Here is an 18,296-nt window from a genome sequence, read left to right as displayed (position 1 = left end):
AACAGAGAACGGTTTTGAAGGCATTTATTGGTGGCAAGAATGTTTTGGCTCTTCTTCCGATCGGGTTTGGATTTCCGAACGTCGCTCTCATCAGCGTCACGGGTTGATTTGGATGTGAGTGGTTGAAGTCGCACGTCATTCAAGATAACAGACATGTGGTTTATCCAATCACATACAATGACTTGTTTACAAGGCGCCACCTTCTGAAATACATTTTCTATTGAGAACTCCCAGATCTTTGTGTGGAGCTCAGTGAACTACAAAGATCTGGCGAGAGTCACGTTACACTTATCGCCTAAAGCAGTGGCTCTCAACCTTTTTTCAGTGATGTACCCCCTGTGAACATGTTTTCAATTCAAGTACCCCCTAATCAGAGCAAGACTTTTTTTGGTTGAAAAAAAGAGATAAAGAAGTAAAATACAGCACTATGTCATCAGTTTCTGATTTATTAAATTGTATAACAGTGCAACATATTGGTAATTGGTAGTGGTCTTTCTTGAACTATTTGGAAAAAAAGTTATAAAAATAACAAAAAACTCATTGAAAAGTACACAAGTCATTCAATTATAAATAAAGATTTCTACACATAGAAGTAATCATCAACTTAAAGTGCCCTCTTTGGGGATTGTAATAGAGATCCATCTGGATTCATCAACTTCATTCTAAACATTTCTTCACAAAAAAATAAATCTTTAACATCAATATTTATGGATCATGTCCACAAAAAAATCTAGCTGTCAACACTGAATATTGCATTGTTGTATTTTTTTCCACAGTTTATGAACTTACATTCATATTTTCTTGAAGTATTATTCAATAAATATATTTATAAAGGATTATTTAATTGTTGCTATTTTTAGAATATTTAAAAAAAAATCTCACGTACCCCTTGGCATACCTTCAAATACCCCCAGGGGTATGCGTACCCCCATTTGAGAACCACTGGCCTAAAGCACAGTACATTTGACGGGTGAGATCACACTCAATCGCGTTCAAGTGCAGCACAATTTTTCCATGTTTGCACAAGTGTAAAAAGTGGTCAAGAGGCCGGCATGATTTCAGTCATATACAAAGCATGCATGCAGTGTAGCAAAATCACTGAGTAATTATTGAAACACCTCACAGTACATTGTTTAATGACAATTGACACAACTCATAAAATACAATACAGTGGTACCTTAACTTACTAACTTAATTGATTTTGTAACTGAGCTCTGAACTCAGAACATTTGTGTTTCAAATCAACAACAAATGAATTGAAATCAATTTTATTAGGGCTTGCCCCCCACTCAAAAAAAAAAAAATTAAAATATCAATTTCAAGAACGAATGTGATAATAATGTACAACATTTTCCTTGATAGTGGACTTCTACACGATCTCCTTCGCGCTGCTTCTCTATCAAACACACCATCAGCCGCTTTTCCATATTTTCATGGATAAATGTCGGCCGTTTAGATGTCATTTTAACATTCTTGGTCGGCATTACTCATTCTGCTTCAGTAAGGTGCAGTCTCACAGTGATACACTCAAATTATTTCACCAAGTTGGCAACACACTCGGTCATGTTTTTGATGCTTTCTACTTTTAATTCAATGACTACCATCTACTTCTTCCCAGCACCATCCATCATGCTCACTTTCTTTCTTCTCATGGTTGGAAAACAAAGTTATGTCGATCTCTAGCTATAAGATCAGAAGTTTTGGGTGGATATTACGGGGTTTACTGTGACATTTGCTACATTAACTAATGACGGGGGTGTTTGCAACCAAAATGTTTAGTTGTAACATAAAGGATAACAATTAGCTGAGAGACAGCTCCTATCTCAAAACACCTTTAAGTAGAGGTACCACTGTACTTAAAATGATCGGAAAGTAAATCCTATGACACACTTGCTCACAGGTGACTACATTTGCGTGTGTCATGATGACATTTAATGAATGTCATCGTGTTATGTCATTTGTTGTTATGTTAAAACGCAGGAATTTAATTATTTTAATCTCCTACAGTGAACGAGTAAACATTGTCTGAAGTGAGAATAAAACTCCACACAATATAATTCTGAGAGAAGGTAAGACCTCAGCCGTACTATGTTCTCCGAGGGGAGGTTGCATGTGTTCCAATTTTAAAGAAAAAAACTGTTATCGAAGAGTTTATTTGAGTGCTAACAATATATTTTCATTTACTGCAAAGAATATTACCACCTCACGTCTCGTTTTTGAGTGGGGCTATGCATATTCATTTCAGTACAACTCTATGACCTCATTAATGCTATTACAATCTACTCAGTACAATACACAAGTGATTCCACAGCTGATGGTTTCTCTGCCGAGAAGGTCTCAAAACTGAACCATTTAATTTGTTCTGTGGTATTGTTAAGGAGATATTTCCCCACCAAAATGGAACATCTTAGAAGTTACTCTTTTCAGCCTTCGTTTTGTTCGAGGAAGATAGACAACATGACCTCACCCCGTTTCTTATCTGTATGCACACGCACACACACACATACACACACACACACACACACACACACACACACACACACACATTCTTGTGATTCTTACCTTCTTGAGACCTCTGAAAAATGCCTGCCTTTCTAGATATATAAAAATGTGTATTTACAACATTGATAATATATGCATACCATACAAATATAACAAAGGTAAGCTTTGAGTTAATAATTTTATATTTTTGTTTGTAATTGTTTTTAATCTTCATTTACTTAAAGTTATTACAGCATGTCTCTTTATACATATTTATTTTTATAATTAATTTTGGCCAAAGGGGACACATTTACATTTCTTACACACACTTGTTATTACTAATGTTGGCCAGAGGGGGAGCACTTCAACTTTTTACACACACTTGTTATTTCATATGTTGACCACAGGGAGAGCACTTTTAAAACCAACACACAGTCGATTTGAAAATTCTCTCCTTTTTGGGACCACCCTAATTTTGATAGATTTCCCCAACAGGCGTGCAAATGAGACATGCTCTATTAGATGCAATGGTATTCCCTATTGGGACCATGATATATGTCCTAACTTGTTCACCGGTCCTCATATGGAAGGTACTTTTCCTTGTTGATGTCTCAAAAAGGGTAGAAACACACACACACACACACATTATTATTTCTAATTTTAATGATGTTAAGATGTACTAGGTACGGATGGAGTGAGAGCGGATGAGAGTGTTTGTGTGCCCAACACACACGCAAAAAAAAAAACGTTCAGTCTAACATCTCCGCCATAGAGGCGCAGCAAAGTGGACAGAAGTATGTGTGTATAGTAACCATCTTCAGAGAAAGTGCCAGACTTTTGACAGTTTGGAGGTACTCTCTTTTATAAATTCCTCAAACCACAATCCAAGTCCCATCAGGTTCCCATTTGACTCGAGTAAAGGGTGAACATTAGTGTTGGAGTGTCGTCAACGTGACATCCCGTTAACAATTCAATTAGTTTAGTCGGACGGAGTCAGTAGGGGAAGCGGTTGGAAAAGTAGAAAAGGAAAAGGCTATACCGCCAATTGAAACAAAACAAGTGAAGTGAATTATATTCATATAACGCTTTTTTTCCAGGGAACCAAAGTGCTTTACGTAGTGAAACCCATTATCTACAGCTTTAAGCTACATTTAAACCAGTGTGTGTGTGTGTGTGGGGGTGGGGGGGGCACTAGCTGGGAGCAGGTGGGTAGAGTGTCTTGCCCAAGGACACAATGTCTGTGACTAGGATGGCGGAAGCGGGAATCGAACCCACAACCCTCACTACCAACCGAGCCATGCCGCTAAGAACAAGGACATAATCTGTCATACTCATGACGTACAAATGGTTAATGGTTTTTACAAGAGCTATTTAGTCAAAAGATCTAATCCATGTGAGATTGTGATCAAAATGTCAGGACACATGATAGAAAAATGACTCATTGTGGAATAGAAGAAGCACGTTAACTAATTGTGTGAGAAAATGAAAGATGTATCTTCCCACAGCCTTGGCTTCAACAGCCTGTATTTCAGTAAACAAACATCACCTTGGACACTTGAGCATAAAACTGGATGAGATCTATAAAAGAGAGCATCTGTAGCAAATCTTCAGGGTTGTGGGGGGCCTGCTGATGACTTATTTCAAGTCACCGCTGCACTTTTTGACACTTCTTATAAAATCCACATTCAGGCAGCACAAAAAAACGCATATTTTGTTACTGTTGCGCTTTAATTAGTAAAAATAGATTGCTAATAGTTTGGGTATTGCTACAGTAGTAACACTTGCTCTGACCCTTTAAATTAGGATATTATAGAGTGGAAATGTCCGAAAGGTCAAACATTTTAAAAACAAGCATTACACCTTATTTCTAACGCACATTGGGCTATTCATTGTACAGCCACAGTGTTTTTAGAGTTTGCACAAAATAGAAGACAGACTAGAAACATAATATACCGTTCTTAAAATTTAACATAATTTCCAACCAAATTCTTAAAACATCATATCGCACTTCCCAGGGCATTTAATTAATCTCAATTGTACTGTTCAGATTGTCTTAAAAGACTTTTCACCTCTGAGCCGAGCAGTCGAGCCTAGATTCGAGCTGTTCGATCTACCTCTATGAGCATGAAATCAATCTATCAGTCAATCAATGTTTATTTATATAGCCCTTAATCACACATGCCTCAAAAGGCTGCACAAACCACAATGACATCCTCGGCTCTGATCCCACATCAGGGCGAGAAAAAACTCAACCCATGTTGAAGCCTGGTCTGGTGAGAGGCGAAACATCATCTCAGACAATCTGAGCAGTCTACAAAGTAGTTGCGATCGATTCAACGCCCTGAGAATACAATGACTTGGGTAAATAGAAATTTTCACAGGCATTATGTTGCACTGTTACACAATGTAATAAATGCATTGTCATTCCAAAACCCATTGCGACATCATTTAAAGCCATAATGTAACACATTAGAATATGGGAGACAATCTGGCACACCAGCATTAAGCCAGTGAGAGGACCGGCAAACTTGTGGTTTGGTGCTCTGGTCTGGACCCAGCATTTAAGAAATAGACTTGGTGTGCTTAGCTTAACATCAAATTGGCTATTTTTGTCATTGAAACAACAGCTGCACAGAACTTACGCACAAAATAAGAACATGATTGAGCTGCTTTTATGATGCAATACGTAACTCAGTTACTCTAATCCAAAATTCCATCTGCTGGGTTGAATACATAGATCATAATAAAATTCAGCTGCATATTGTGTACTGGTCTTTGGTCCGTATAGCAGATCAAGAGAACCAAACTGAACCAGAGTTGCAAGGAGATCGGGACCCCGCTCTCAAGTGGTCTTGATTGGGATGACCTTCAAAGTCTAAAGAAAATTATTAGAAATGTTCTCTCCAAACATTGCTCCTATATTCTTGAATTGTCTTAACAAAGGAAGCCGTTTGAATTAATTTGATTGATTAATGTTCACCTACCCATGCATGTTGGAGGGTCGGGCTGCCAGTAGAACCTGTTATCCATGCGGACACATGTGATGGTATCAGAGCCTTGGAGCTGATATCCGGGGTCACACTGGAACGTCATACTGTCACCGGGCTCCTTACTGTCCCCATATCGAGAGCCATTTACTGGGATGCCGGGGTCATTGCAGGTCGTTGCTGTTGTGGCTAGACAAAGTGAGACGGACATTGAGACAGGGGCACTCCACCACAACAATATTATCTTTCTGAAAGCGAAAAAACAATTTTACAATTTACAGACACACAATAGTCCATTATGTGGTGGAGCCAAACAGGCTTACTGTCAACATATTGACAATGCAGACAGAAATGTTGTTTTACTATAAATAACACCAGTGACGCATATTGAGACAGATTAAAAGTAAGAAGGCCAAAACAAAACCCATTATTATATCACTGTATAGTCCCCAGTACGTAGCAATAACTGCCCTGGGGTACACTAAATGGAACGTGGCTGCCAACTTGCGACCACCACCAAACATACATTCACTACACCAGGGTAGGCGGCACAGGAGCCAAGGTGGGCAAAGAGCCAACGCTTTGATTGCTAACAATAGTTACTATCCTTTGATTGCTAACAATAGTTACTATCTATTTTTTTTTTTTGAGAGCGGGCGGGGCGGGGGGGGATGGGGGGGGGGGGGGGGTGCATTTTCTAAGGCTATTTCCTGCCTTTTTCTAAGGCTATTTCCTGCCTGGGGTCACCGCAGATAGTCAATTGCATGCCTGGTTTGGTTAATTTTTAGCCCGGATGCCTAGCAATGCATATCTCCAAGGGTTAGGGGGTTAACCCTGGACACAAATCATTTAACGTGCAAAATATACACTTTCCATACACTATACAACACATTACATTTGATCTTTCAAATGGTTTACTTGTCTTGTAAGATATTTAATAGACTTGAAGAGACAGTTTTATATCATAATAAATATAACTCGAACATCAACCAGTATAATGCTAAGGGTGGTGTCTGATTTCACACTGTATGCGCTGACAATGACATTGACAAGTAGACACTTTCATCAAGGAGTAAAAACAAAACCTTTTTTTTTTCTTGGTGGACTCTTACAGTATATATCGCCTTTACTTTACTTTGTTAAATGAACATGGGGGGAACTAAGGTGTCATTACCATAATAATGGAACAAACTTGCTGGCTTTGATTAGCATATTAGTGAGTGTCAATATTTATTGTTAAAATGAAAAGGATTTGAAAACCATACAGCATGTGCCAGAGAAGGAGATAGAAGCACATGGTTTTGCATATGAATTTTCCACATAAGACAATAAACTACAAAATGCGCTCCATCAGGTTTGTCCCTTAAAGACAGCAAGAAAAGACATGAGGGTCAGCTCTATATTAAATGATGATAATGGTTGATAATGGCAGTCAATATTATGCTGTGAGAGTGAGAGTGTCTATTGCAGTCAGTTATTCCAGCACTCTCAGCCCCGAGTACAGTAAAATATATGTTATCAAGAGTGTTTGCCTGAGCTTGTAGCAGACTGAACTGTAGTAGATTGACAGTATCCTCCTAAGCACTGGCTTGCTGGACTTTACTCCACTTTCACTTGCTCCCCTGCCGGGAGCCCAGAAGCTTATTGACAGAACCTTGCTGCAGCACCTCTCTCCATTCTCACTAAAGCCTATTTCCTCAATCGCCCAAGTTGTGTACAATCCCACGCTAAGGCACTGTTGTTAAAAAACAACAACAACAAAAACAACCTACTAGCTATTTTAAACTAGGCGACAGATTTGAGCTGTATAATTGACTACCTTCCCAGGCTTCACCATGGTGTCCTCTGTAAATTGGCCAGGGGTAATGGCATGATGAAACATGTTTGTTGACAACATCCATCCATCCATTTCCTACCGCTTATTCCCTTTTGAGGGCACTGGCGCCTATCTCAGCTACAATCGGGCGGAAGGCTTGGTACACCCTGGACAAGTCGCCACCTCATCGCAGGGCCCTGTTGACACTATTAATTAACAATTATTTATCTAAAGTTCAAACAATTTCATGCAGCCATTTCATTAGCCTTTTAATCAAGCTCTAATTTGGCTGTAATTAACCATATCTGTATGCTTCTATTTCAGTGAAAACATTTTTTAAGTCAACTATATCCTTGTAGTCAATGCTTCACTTGAGGGATTTACATAGCCATAACCTCAAAAACTTGTAGGATGTCTTATCGTCACTTGAAATGCACCTACTGGAGAGAGTGTATACAGTGCATAGACACATCTTTGCATCCACTTTGATTGGTTTGCTGTCTCTAAGACAGCCTGACTTGCCTGATCTACTAAAGGTTTGTGTGTACTAAAACACGCGCAAACTTGATTGACCATGCAAAACTGATCTACTAAGGTTGTGCACAGAGTGTCTTTTAAGTGAGCAAAATAAGGAGCAAAATCTATTTTGTGTGTTCATGAATATGCACAATATGTGCTGATCATCAGAACGCCCACAAAACTGGGAAGAGAAGATATAAATACAATTATTTAACACACACAGTGTGATTTATGAAGACTGAAACTGTTAAATGGCCGTGTTTTATGTCTTTATTCAGTACGGCCAGAAAGGACGTGCAAACTGTTAGTGTTGCAAAAATAGCTGTGAGAAAGGAAGCGATACGGCTTCAGCTCTGTCTTATGTATGCTTGTCAACAAAAATGGACTATCGAAAATAAAAACATTAGAAATAAAGACACAGCAATATAATTTTATACTTTTATAACTGCAGGATGACTTAAAGGGGTTATGTTGTGATTTTTTTTCCCACATTTAAAACTCTTCCTTAAAGTCTAAATAAGATAAATTATATTTCACAGACCATTTTCAAACCGCTTACTGACCGTCTCTCCAGAAGGGGCTTGTTTTGTCTTATTTAAATGTCTTCGCTTTGACTGTCTTTTCCCCACCAGCCATGTCAGCACTTTGAGTCAACTGACATATATAAGTTTGAACTGTACGCTACTTTGTATTAAAAAGGCATCAGTGGGCAAGACTTGGCATGCACAAGCCAGTCTGCCCTACAACAAGAGGATAGAGAAAAGGAAGGTGCTTGTTCACTACAGCATCGGACTACAATGGCGGACTCGCGCATAGTTCTTTGGGGTAAATCGTCACCATGTATGGTGATATCTACTGATGTCCCACTTGTGAAAATGGCACAAATTGGGCAAATTTCAAACACCTCGTTTGGGGGTAGTGAAGGCAGTATTGTTTCATCAATATCTCCTCCCTGCCTCAATTGTCTGAGTTCACATTTTGGTAACTTACACTGATCCCAAATACCACAAAACACATACCAGAAAGTATGAAAAGATGGTAGGTTACCCTTAGGTGGCTGATTAAAACTAATTAAATTGATGCGTTTTGGTGTCTGCTGCTGTTTTTTTGTTTTTTTTCGTTTTTTTCTAATGGCGTTCATTTAGGATAAATATAAGATATAATATTACCATATTATATCCTTGATATCAGGGGTCCCGAACACATTTTGGATCAGAGGCCACATGGAGGAAAATCTATTCCCAAGTGGGACGGGCTGGTTAACTAATGACTTAATAACTTAAAAATAAAGACAACTTCAGATTGTTTTCTTTGTTTTACTTTGGCCAAAAATAGAACAAGCACATTCTGAAAATGAACATATCCCAATTAATCCTCTTGACAAAACACTGTCAAATTCTGAGGAAATAAATGGTGCAGTTTTAAAAACACATCAAAGGAATTTAGACTTAATCTCGGTGTTTCTACAAAGTCATTTAACTTTTAGGTGACAATTTATCTGGGCTTGAACAAAATACAAAGTAGATAATCGATAATAAAAACATTTCTAGGTATTGCATATCTTTTCTGTCATTTCCATGTATTATTTATTATTATATAACTCAACAAACTATGTATAGAAACTATTTAAAATGGTTAAGTTACACTTTGCGTCCTAGTGTCTCTTTTTTGACAGACATTCTGGGGCAATAAACTGTTTGCTTGCAAAATAAAATTGCTACTGCCACATCCAGTGGACACATTTAGAACATCATTTTATTTCATAAAAAATTGCAGCTCATTTTTTACATTTTGCAAATTCCTTTCACGAATCGTGGCCCGGATTTAACCTGGCCGCGGGCCTGAACCGGCCCAAGGACCATACGTTTGAAAAACCTGTTCTATATAAAAAAAAATGTCTATTAATGTGCATTTTCATTCATTTGGATTATCCCAGACGCATGAACACGCAACAGTGTTGTGACGGCCTACCCCCTCCCCACAGAGTGCACCATCATCTCGGTTATGTCTACATTAGGATTCTATATTGAAGAACAACTGTCATGTGTAGTTCTTGTTCAAGGTAGCAAAACCCCACATATAAGAGCATAGTAACATAAATGTGGGCACATAATGTCAGTCGTACAAGCAAAAACACCCTTTTTAAATAGAGCGGTCTGCATGCAATTTTATACTTTACACACACTGTTCTGTGGATGGTATTTGAATCCTAGTTGATCAGGCCCCCCATGAGTTTTAATGTATAGAATAAAGACACCATGTAGGGACAATTATGTCGCGGCCAAGCCCCTGCCAAGAGCATCGATACTCCCATGTGGACAATAAATTCATCCATCTGCATCCGCATTGCAGGTCTAAGGGCTTCATTTCAAATCAATTTCGATTTTCATTTTTCAATTACCATGTACTGTATTGCAGTATGTAATTTAACATTTCATATATGATTTTTAACTGCATTGTAGACATCAAGTCATGGATGGCAGTGAATTGTGTATATCTCAACTAGTACAAAACAGAAGTTTTAGATATGGGCCCTGAAGACCGGAGGGAGAAACTTGAACCAAAATTACCAGATTTTAAACCAAAACAGTTTATGAAAAAAATATGGGCAGTTTTTTTCATTTTGAGCTGATTTTTATCTCGCATTTAAAAACATTACAAAAATAGGTTTCTATTATCTTAAGAACATAGCCAGAGTACGCCCGTTTTGGACACAGTTAACAAAACAAGGTTTATTTTTTAGGGTTGCAATGGCTGAAACAAAGAGTACATGTTTTTGTTATAATAGATAACCTTCAAAATGTTCCATCTGAGTGTGTCACAATTTATGTGAGCACCCACAGTAAATATGAGGGTGTGCTTTTAGTTTTACAAACACAACACAGTTATTGCAAGCCTGTTTATGCGTGTGAGCTGACATGAAAGAAAGGAGCAGTAAAGGTACAATGGTCTTGACTGCCCGTCTCTTTTCTTACTCAGTGTGCTTGTGATTGATTTTTGCTGCCACAGTGGATTTCAGAGACACGGAGGATGACTCTAAAAGGACGGGGCAGGGACATTTTTGGGTTGAGTGGCTCAAAACAGCAAAGGCCATGCCTGCGCCGAAAGGGTAAGTTATTGTGCAGGTAGCGCTTTTTCTCATGAAGACGAGAACACTAGTAGGTAAAGAAAGAATGCGTTCTACTTCTCAACAACTATTAAAACGTGCATTGCACATACAGTTCTAAAATGCTATATTTTTATCAAATTCTTCATATTACAGGAAATTCCTGGTGACAAAAATCAAACAATATAAATAGATTTATGTTATTGATTTAAAAGCCTCAATTAATAATTAGAGGAGGAACGATGGGATTCAAAATAATATTGGTACTAATAAGTGGATATTTCATCGAAGCGGGGAAATACTACCTGTAAGTTGTAGTCAGGTAACGTCATGTCCAGCTCATTAAATATGCGGTCCTCAAAGTGGTGGGCCAGCAAGCATCCGTCGCCATAGCGTTCTAGGTGGCCTTTTGCCTTTCTCGAAGAAAAATGCCCTATACTTGTGTTGTTTTAGTCTGTTGGAACCATTCAAATTGGGAAAAGGATACACGTTTCTTTAGAGTTCCTGGAGAGGTCATCAAGAAGGGCGAAAGATGTCAAGATTTACGAAAGACGAGAAAAGTGAAAGGCACTCCAGTCTCCAGAGAGCAAAGTCAAAAAACGCACAAGTTTACAGTGATCACTTTGTTAAAGGTGTGTTTAATAATTTTAATGTTTAGTATTCCCATTGAAGTATACTCTTGATATTTTTGGTATTTTATCTAATTTCTGAGTTCTTAAAACGCATTTTTGCTACTAATGTTTCGTAAAGCACCAACATGGCAAGTCTAAATGAAAAGCAAATGTCAGCATGCATTCTAGTAATGGCACGTGCAACAAGGCAACAATCATGGCTGTAGATGCAAAGTTAAATGATGAAATGCAACCTTACCCGAGCAAAAACGATGCGTGATTTATCCAAGAGAATCTTGGTACCAAATTATTTGATCGAGCCACACTCACAAAAGTTGTAGACCGTGATGCTTTTCCAAGTTGTCATCTGTTTTGTTATGTATAATAACATTTGGAGCAACAGATAGTTCGACATCTCTGGGAATGCAACCGAAAGATAATCCTTGAGGTCACTCGATAAATAATTTTTTTTTTTTTGATAACATACATTCTTTTGCATAATTTACATTTTTTGGTCCTACCTGCTTTTACTGTTAAGATCCAGGCACCTTGCGTTCTAAGATCGATTACACTCTTTTTGCTGCACAGGAGCCATGTTGGTTTGGTGACCTACCACTTTTTACTTCCGTTCAAAAGTCCATCCATCCATCATCTTCCGCTTATCCGAGGTCGGGTCGCGGGGGCAGCAGCCTAAGCAGGGAAGCCCAGACTTCCCTATCTCCAGCCACTTCGTCTAGCTCTTCCCGGGGGATCCCGAAGCGTTCCCAGGCCAGCCGGGAGACATAGTCTTCCCAACGTGTCCTGGGTCTTCCCCGTGGCCTCCTACCAGCTGGACGTGCCCTAAACACATCCCTAGGGAGGCGTTCGGGTGGCATCCTGACCAGATGCCCGAACCACTTCATCTGGCTCCTCTCGATGTGGAGGAGCAGCGGCTTTACTTTGAGTTCCTCCCGGATGGCAGCGCTTCTCACCCTATCTCGAAGGGAGAGCCCCGCCACCCGGCGGAGGAAACTCATTTCGGCCGCTTGTACCCGTGATCTTATCCTTTCGGTCATGACCCAAAGCTCATGACCATAGGTGAGGATGGGAACGTAGATCGACCGGTAAATTGAGAGCTTTGCCTTCCGGCTCAGCTCCTTCTTCACCACAACGGATCGGTACAACGTCCGCATGACTGAAGACGCCGCACCGATCCGCCTGTCGATCTCACGATTCACTCTTCCCCCACTCGTGAACAAGACTCCTAGGTACTTGAACTCCTCCACTTGGGGCAGGGGTCTCCTCCCCAACCCGGAGATGGCACTCCACCCTTTTCCGGGCGAGAACCATGGACTCGGACTTGGAGGTGCTGATTCTCATTCCGGTCGCTTCACACTCGGCTGCGAACCGATCCAGTGAGAGCTGAAGATCCCGGCCAGATGAAGCCATCAGGACTACATCATCTGCAAAAAGCAGAGACCTAATCCCGTGGCCACCAAACCGTTCAAAAGTCATGTGACCAAATACAACAACCTTCAGAGACATTCACAGACACAGCATGCAATAACTTTGAATAAATGTCAAGTTTTCAACCTGCTCAAAGCCCGGAATGAATTTCAAACAAACAGCAGCGTCAGTACATCCTCTGCTGCTAATACCGCAGTTAAGTACTGCACAACTCATGTTAGCGCTAGGGTTAGTCTCTGGGCAATATAGCAAATGACTGTATCGTGATATTCGAGTATACGTTCTCGCGCAGTTGCTTTTAGCTGCGGGCATTACACTACAGACTCTTCTCACTCTTTCTAGTCCCTCCTTCTCACCGAGACGTAAAACAAGCGCACTTTCTTACATATGTCACATACTGTTTACGTGAGTAAACAGTATGTGACGTCATATGTCCTCACGGAGCAGAGAGGTTGCAGCATGGGTAACGTTAGCTGTGATGCTAGCGGTAATACAAGAGAAAGAAGGTGCAAATCTGGTAAAAAATGAAGGAAGAATTAATTCCCAAGAAAAACAGCAGGGGGTCCATCACCTGGCGGTAGTTTGGCCTCAAGCGGGAATATGTTGAACAGGCAACAGTATATGTCAAGTATGCCGCAAAAACGATGCTACAAAAAGTAGCATTAATGCTAATTTGTAGCATCATTTGAAAAGTCACCCGCTAGAGAATGAAGAGTGCTTGAAACTCTGTATGTCAACAGCTCCGTTCTGTGCCACACCCACAAAATGCCCAAGCAAACATTTCCACATCAACACCATATGAAAAAAATAGTCAACAACAAAAGGAGATAATGTCTGCAGTAACCTACCACATAGTGAAGGACATACACTTTTTGATTTCCAATTATGCAGCACATTTTTATTTGACAGTTATTGAAATATTTTGTGTGACATCATGCACAAAAGTAAACTTTATTTGTTTTAACTATTGTAGTGGCGTTCTGTACAAAAAATGCACTTTAATTTAGTGTTGTTTTGATATGTCATCTTAGTGACATCATGCAAAAAGTTCATTAATAGCTTGTTTTAAAATGTCTCTGACAATCTCGCACTTTCTGTTTTGGAAATTACATGAATGTGTGTGCCACTGCTAAATAACTGTTTACTAAATACACTTTTGGTGTATTGACTTAGTTGTAATTTCACTCTCTGCATGAAAGTTTAAAATTAGCATCTATTAATGCAGAATGAACAAAAATATTTTAATGTGGACACATAGAATCATCATACTAGTGTGATTACATGCATCTAGTGTAATTCAAGGCTAAGGCAAAATATCGAGATATATATCGTGTATCGTGACATGGCCCAAAAATATCGAGATATTAATAAAAGGCCATATCACCCAGCCCCAGTTAGCGCCTCAATTTAAAACCTGCTAATACTAACTAAACATACAATTGTTGCCTTTCCTTGGATTAGTTTGCACTGCATGATGAGAGATTTACAGTCTATTCACAGCTGGAGACACTGTAAATCAAATAAGATGGCATAACCTTCCTGAAAAAGCAGATAGTTGATGGTGCAATTCACCGTTCCCTTGGACTTGACTTGTTTTTATATATATATATATATATATATATATATATATATATATATATATATATATATATATATATATATATATATATATATATATATATATATATATATATATATATATATATATATGTATATGTATATATATATATATATATATATAAATGATAAATGGGTTGTACTTGTATAGCGCTTTTCTACCTTCAAGGTACTCAAAGCGCTTTGACACTACTTCCCTATTTACCCATTCACACACACATTCACACACTGATGGAGGGAGCTGCCATGCAAGGCGCTAACCAGCACCCATCAGGAGCAAGGGTGAAGTGTCTTGCTCAGGACACAACGGAAGTGACGAGGTTGGTACTAGGTGGGGATTGAACCAGGGACCCTCAGGTTGTGCACAGCTACTCTCCCATATATATATATATATATACACACAACATTTTAAACATGATACTGGACATACTTGAGTAACTGCCATAGAACAATTTGTGTTGTTTTTTTGATCATTTCTATTGAGATAGAATTAACATAGCAAAACATTAACATATTACACATATTATTATTTAAAGTGATTTAAAAAAACACCCTGGAATCCCATATAGGAGCAATATGTTGTGTGCTTCTTAAGATCACTCAGCTTAGTTTGAACATTCATGTTACTTCTCAACAAAACAAAACATTTTGGTATTTGACTGGTTTGTTCTCCTATTTTTAAAATGAAAATCGAAAAGAGAATTTAAAATGGAATCAAAATCAAAAAATCCCAACAATTCCCATCGCTTTTGTTGATATACAGAGATAAAATTGCCATTCATATATACAGTATGTAAGTTCAAAGCACATGATTCTTATATATATTGTTTATATTTTTTATATATATATATATATATATATATATATCCATCCATCCATCCATTTTCTACCGCTTATTCCCTTTCGGGGTCGCGGGGGGCGCTGGCGCCTATCTCAGCTACAATCGGGCGGAAGGCGGGGTACAGCCTGGACAAGTCGCCACCTCATCGCAGGGCCAACACAGATAGACAGACAACATTCACACTCACATTCATATATATATATATATATATATATATATATATATATATATATATATATATATATATCCATCCATTTTCTACCGCTTATTCCCTTTCGGGGTCGCGGGGGGCGCTGGCGCCTATCTCAGCTACAATCGGGCGGAAGGCGGGGTACACCCTGGACAAGTCCCCACCTCATCGCAGGGCCAACACAGATAGACAGACAACATTCACACTCACATTCATATATATATATATATATATATATATATAGGGGCTTCACGGTGGAAGAGGGGTTAGTGCGTCTGCCTCACAATACAAAGTTCCTGCAGTCCTGGGTTCAAATCCAGGCTCGAGATCTTTCTGTGTGGAGTTTGCATGTTCTCCCCGTGAATGCGTGGGTTCCCTCCGGGTACTCCGGCTTCCTCCCACTGCCAAAGACATGCACCTGGGGATAGGTTGATTGGCAACACTAAATTGGCCCTAGTGTGTGAATGTGAGTGTGAATGTTGTCCGTCTATCTGTGTTGGCCCTGCGATGAGGTGGCGACTTGTCCAGGGTGTAACCTGCCTTCCGCCCGATTGTAGCTGAGATAGGTGCCAGCGCCCCCCGGGACCCCGAAAGGGAATAAGCGGTAGAAAATGGATGGATGGACATATATATATGTTGTGCTCTTATCCTGGGAGAATTTATGAGTTCTTGGCCATTCTTCAGAGAATATGAATGATAACACAAAAACCTTTATTCCACTCATGCTTAATGGGTGTGTGAAGCTATTTATTGGAAAACAACTGTATTTTCTTTTTTTTAAATCAAAAAGACAAAAGAAAGTACCCAAATGACCCTGATCAAAAGTTTACATACCCCAGTGACTTTGACTTGATAACATGTACTAAAGTTTACACAAACAGGTTTGAATGGCTAATCAAGGTTCCAATCCTCACCTGTGACCTGTTTGTTTGTAATTAGTGTGTGTATAAAAGGTCAGTGAGTTTCTGGGCTTCTAACAGACCATTACATATTTCATCCAGTGCAGCACAAATATTTCTGGATTTTGATTCATGGAAAAGGCAAAATAATTGTCAAAGCATCTACGATAAAAGGTAATTGAACTGCATAAAACAGGAAAGAGGTATAAAAAGATATACAAGGAATTGAGAATGCCAAACAGCAGTGTTCAAACGCTGATTAAGAAGTGGAAAATGAGGGATTCTGTTGAAACCAAACCACGGTCATGTAGACCTTCCAATATTTCAGACACAACTGCAGAGAAAAATCCACAAATAACTTCAGCTGAAATACAGGACTCGCTGAAAAATTGTGGTGTGGCTGTTTCAAGATGCACAATAAGAAGGCACTTGAGGAAAAATGGGCTGCATGGTCGAATCGCTAGAAGAAAGCCATTTCTGCGGAAATGTCACAAAGTATCCCGCTTACATTACGCCAAACAGCACATAGGCAAGCCTCAAATCTTCTGGAAGTAAGTAATTTGGAGTGTTGAGACCAAAATTTAACTTTTTGGCCACAACCATACACGTTACATTTGGAGAGGAGTCAACAAGAACTATGATGACAGAAACACCCTTCCTACTGTAAAACACGGAGATGGATCACTGATGTTTTGGGGATACGTGAGCTACAAAGGCAGAGGAAAGTTGACCAAAATTAAAGCCACGATGAATGCAGCATGTTATCAGAACATACTGGAAGAAAATTTGCACTCATCAGCCCAGAAGCTGCGCATTGGACGTTTTTGGAAATTCCAACATGACAATAATCCTAAACACAAGGCCAAGTCAACCTGTCATTGGCAATAACAAAACAAAGTGAAGGTTGTCCAGTTGCCATCTCAATCTCCTGAACTCAATATCACTTAGCCAGCCACTCTGGGGAGATCTCGAACGTGCAGTTCATGCAAGACAGCCCAAAAACTTACAGGAACTGGAAGCTTTTTGCCAAGAAGAATGGGCAGCTTTGCCATCTGAGAAAATAAAGAACCTTATCCAAAACTACCACAAAAGACTTCAAGCTGTTATTGATGTTAAAGGGGGCAGTACACGGTATTAACAACTGGGGTATGTAAACTTTTGATCAGGGTCATTTGGGTACTTTCTTTTGTCATTTTAATTTGAAAAGAGTAAACACAGTTGTTTGCCAATAAATAGCTTCACCCAACTATTACCCATGAGTGGAAGAAAGGTTTTTGTGTTATCATTTCTCCAAAGAATGGCCAATAAATCATAAAATTTCCCTGGGTATGTATGTATAAAAAAAAAAAAAAAAAAAAAAAAAATTAAAAAAAAAAATATATATATATATATATATATATATATATATCCATCCATCCATCCATTTTCTACCGCTTATTCCCTTTCGGGGTCGCGGGGGCACTGGCGCCTATCTCAGCTACAATCGGGCGGAAGGCAGGGTACACCCTGGACAAGTCGCCACCTCATCGCAGAGCCAACACAGATAGACCGACAACATTCACACTCACATTCACACACTAGGGCCAACTTTTTAGTGTTGCCAATCAACCTATCCCCAGGTGCATGTCTTTGGCAGTGGGAGGAAGCCGGAGTACCCGGAGGGAACCCACGCATTCACGGGGAGAACATGCAAACTCCACACAGAAAGATCTCGAGCCTGGATTTGAACCCAGGACTGCAGGAACTTCGTATTGTGAGGCAGACGCACTAACCCCTCTTCCAC

General features: G+C 39.4%; 1 protein-coding gene across 1 annotated transcript in view; it reads right to left on the bottom strand.

Annotated features, from left to right (window-relative positions):
• The window catches only part of LOC133538691 (CUB and sushi domain-containing protein 1-like), a 1,135,806-nt gene that overhangs the window by 234,127 nt on the left and 883,383 nt on the right, over positions 1-18,296 (bottom strand). The window contains exon 29 of the mRNA XM_061880405.1: positions 5,466-5,657. Within this exon, the coding sequence (XP_061736389.1) occupies positions 5,466-5,657 (192 nt within the window). The remainder of the gene's footprint in view (positions 1-5,465; positions 5,658-18,296) is intronic.

This window comes from Nerophis ophidion, linkage group LG02 (assembly GCF_033978795.1).
Source record: "Nerophis ophidion isolate RoL-2023_Sa linkage group LG02, RoL_Noph_v1.0, whole genome shotgun sequence".
In the NCBI taxonomy this organism is placed as follows: Eukaryota; Metazoa; Chordata; class Actinopteri; order Syngnathiformes; family Syngnathidae; genus Nerophis; species Nerophis ophidion.
The sequence above is the reverse complement of the archived record's forward strand: the minus strand, read 5'-3'. Positions and strand labels throughout refer to the sequence as shown.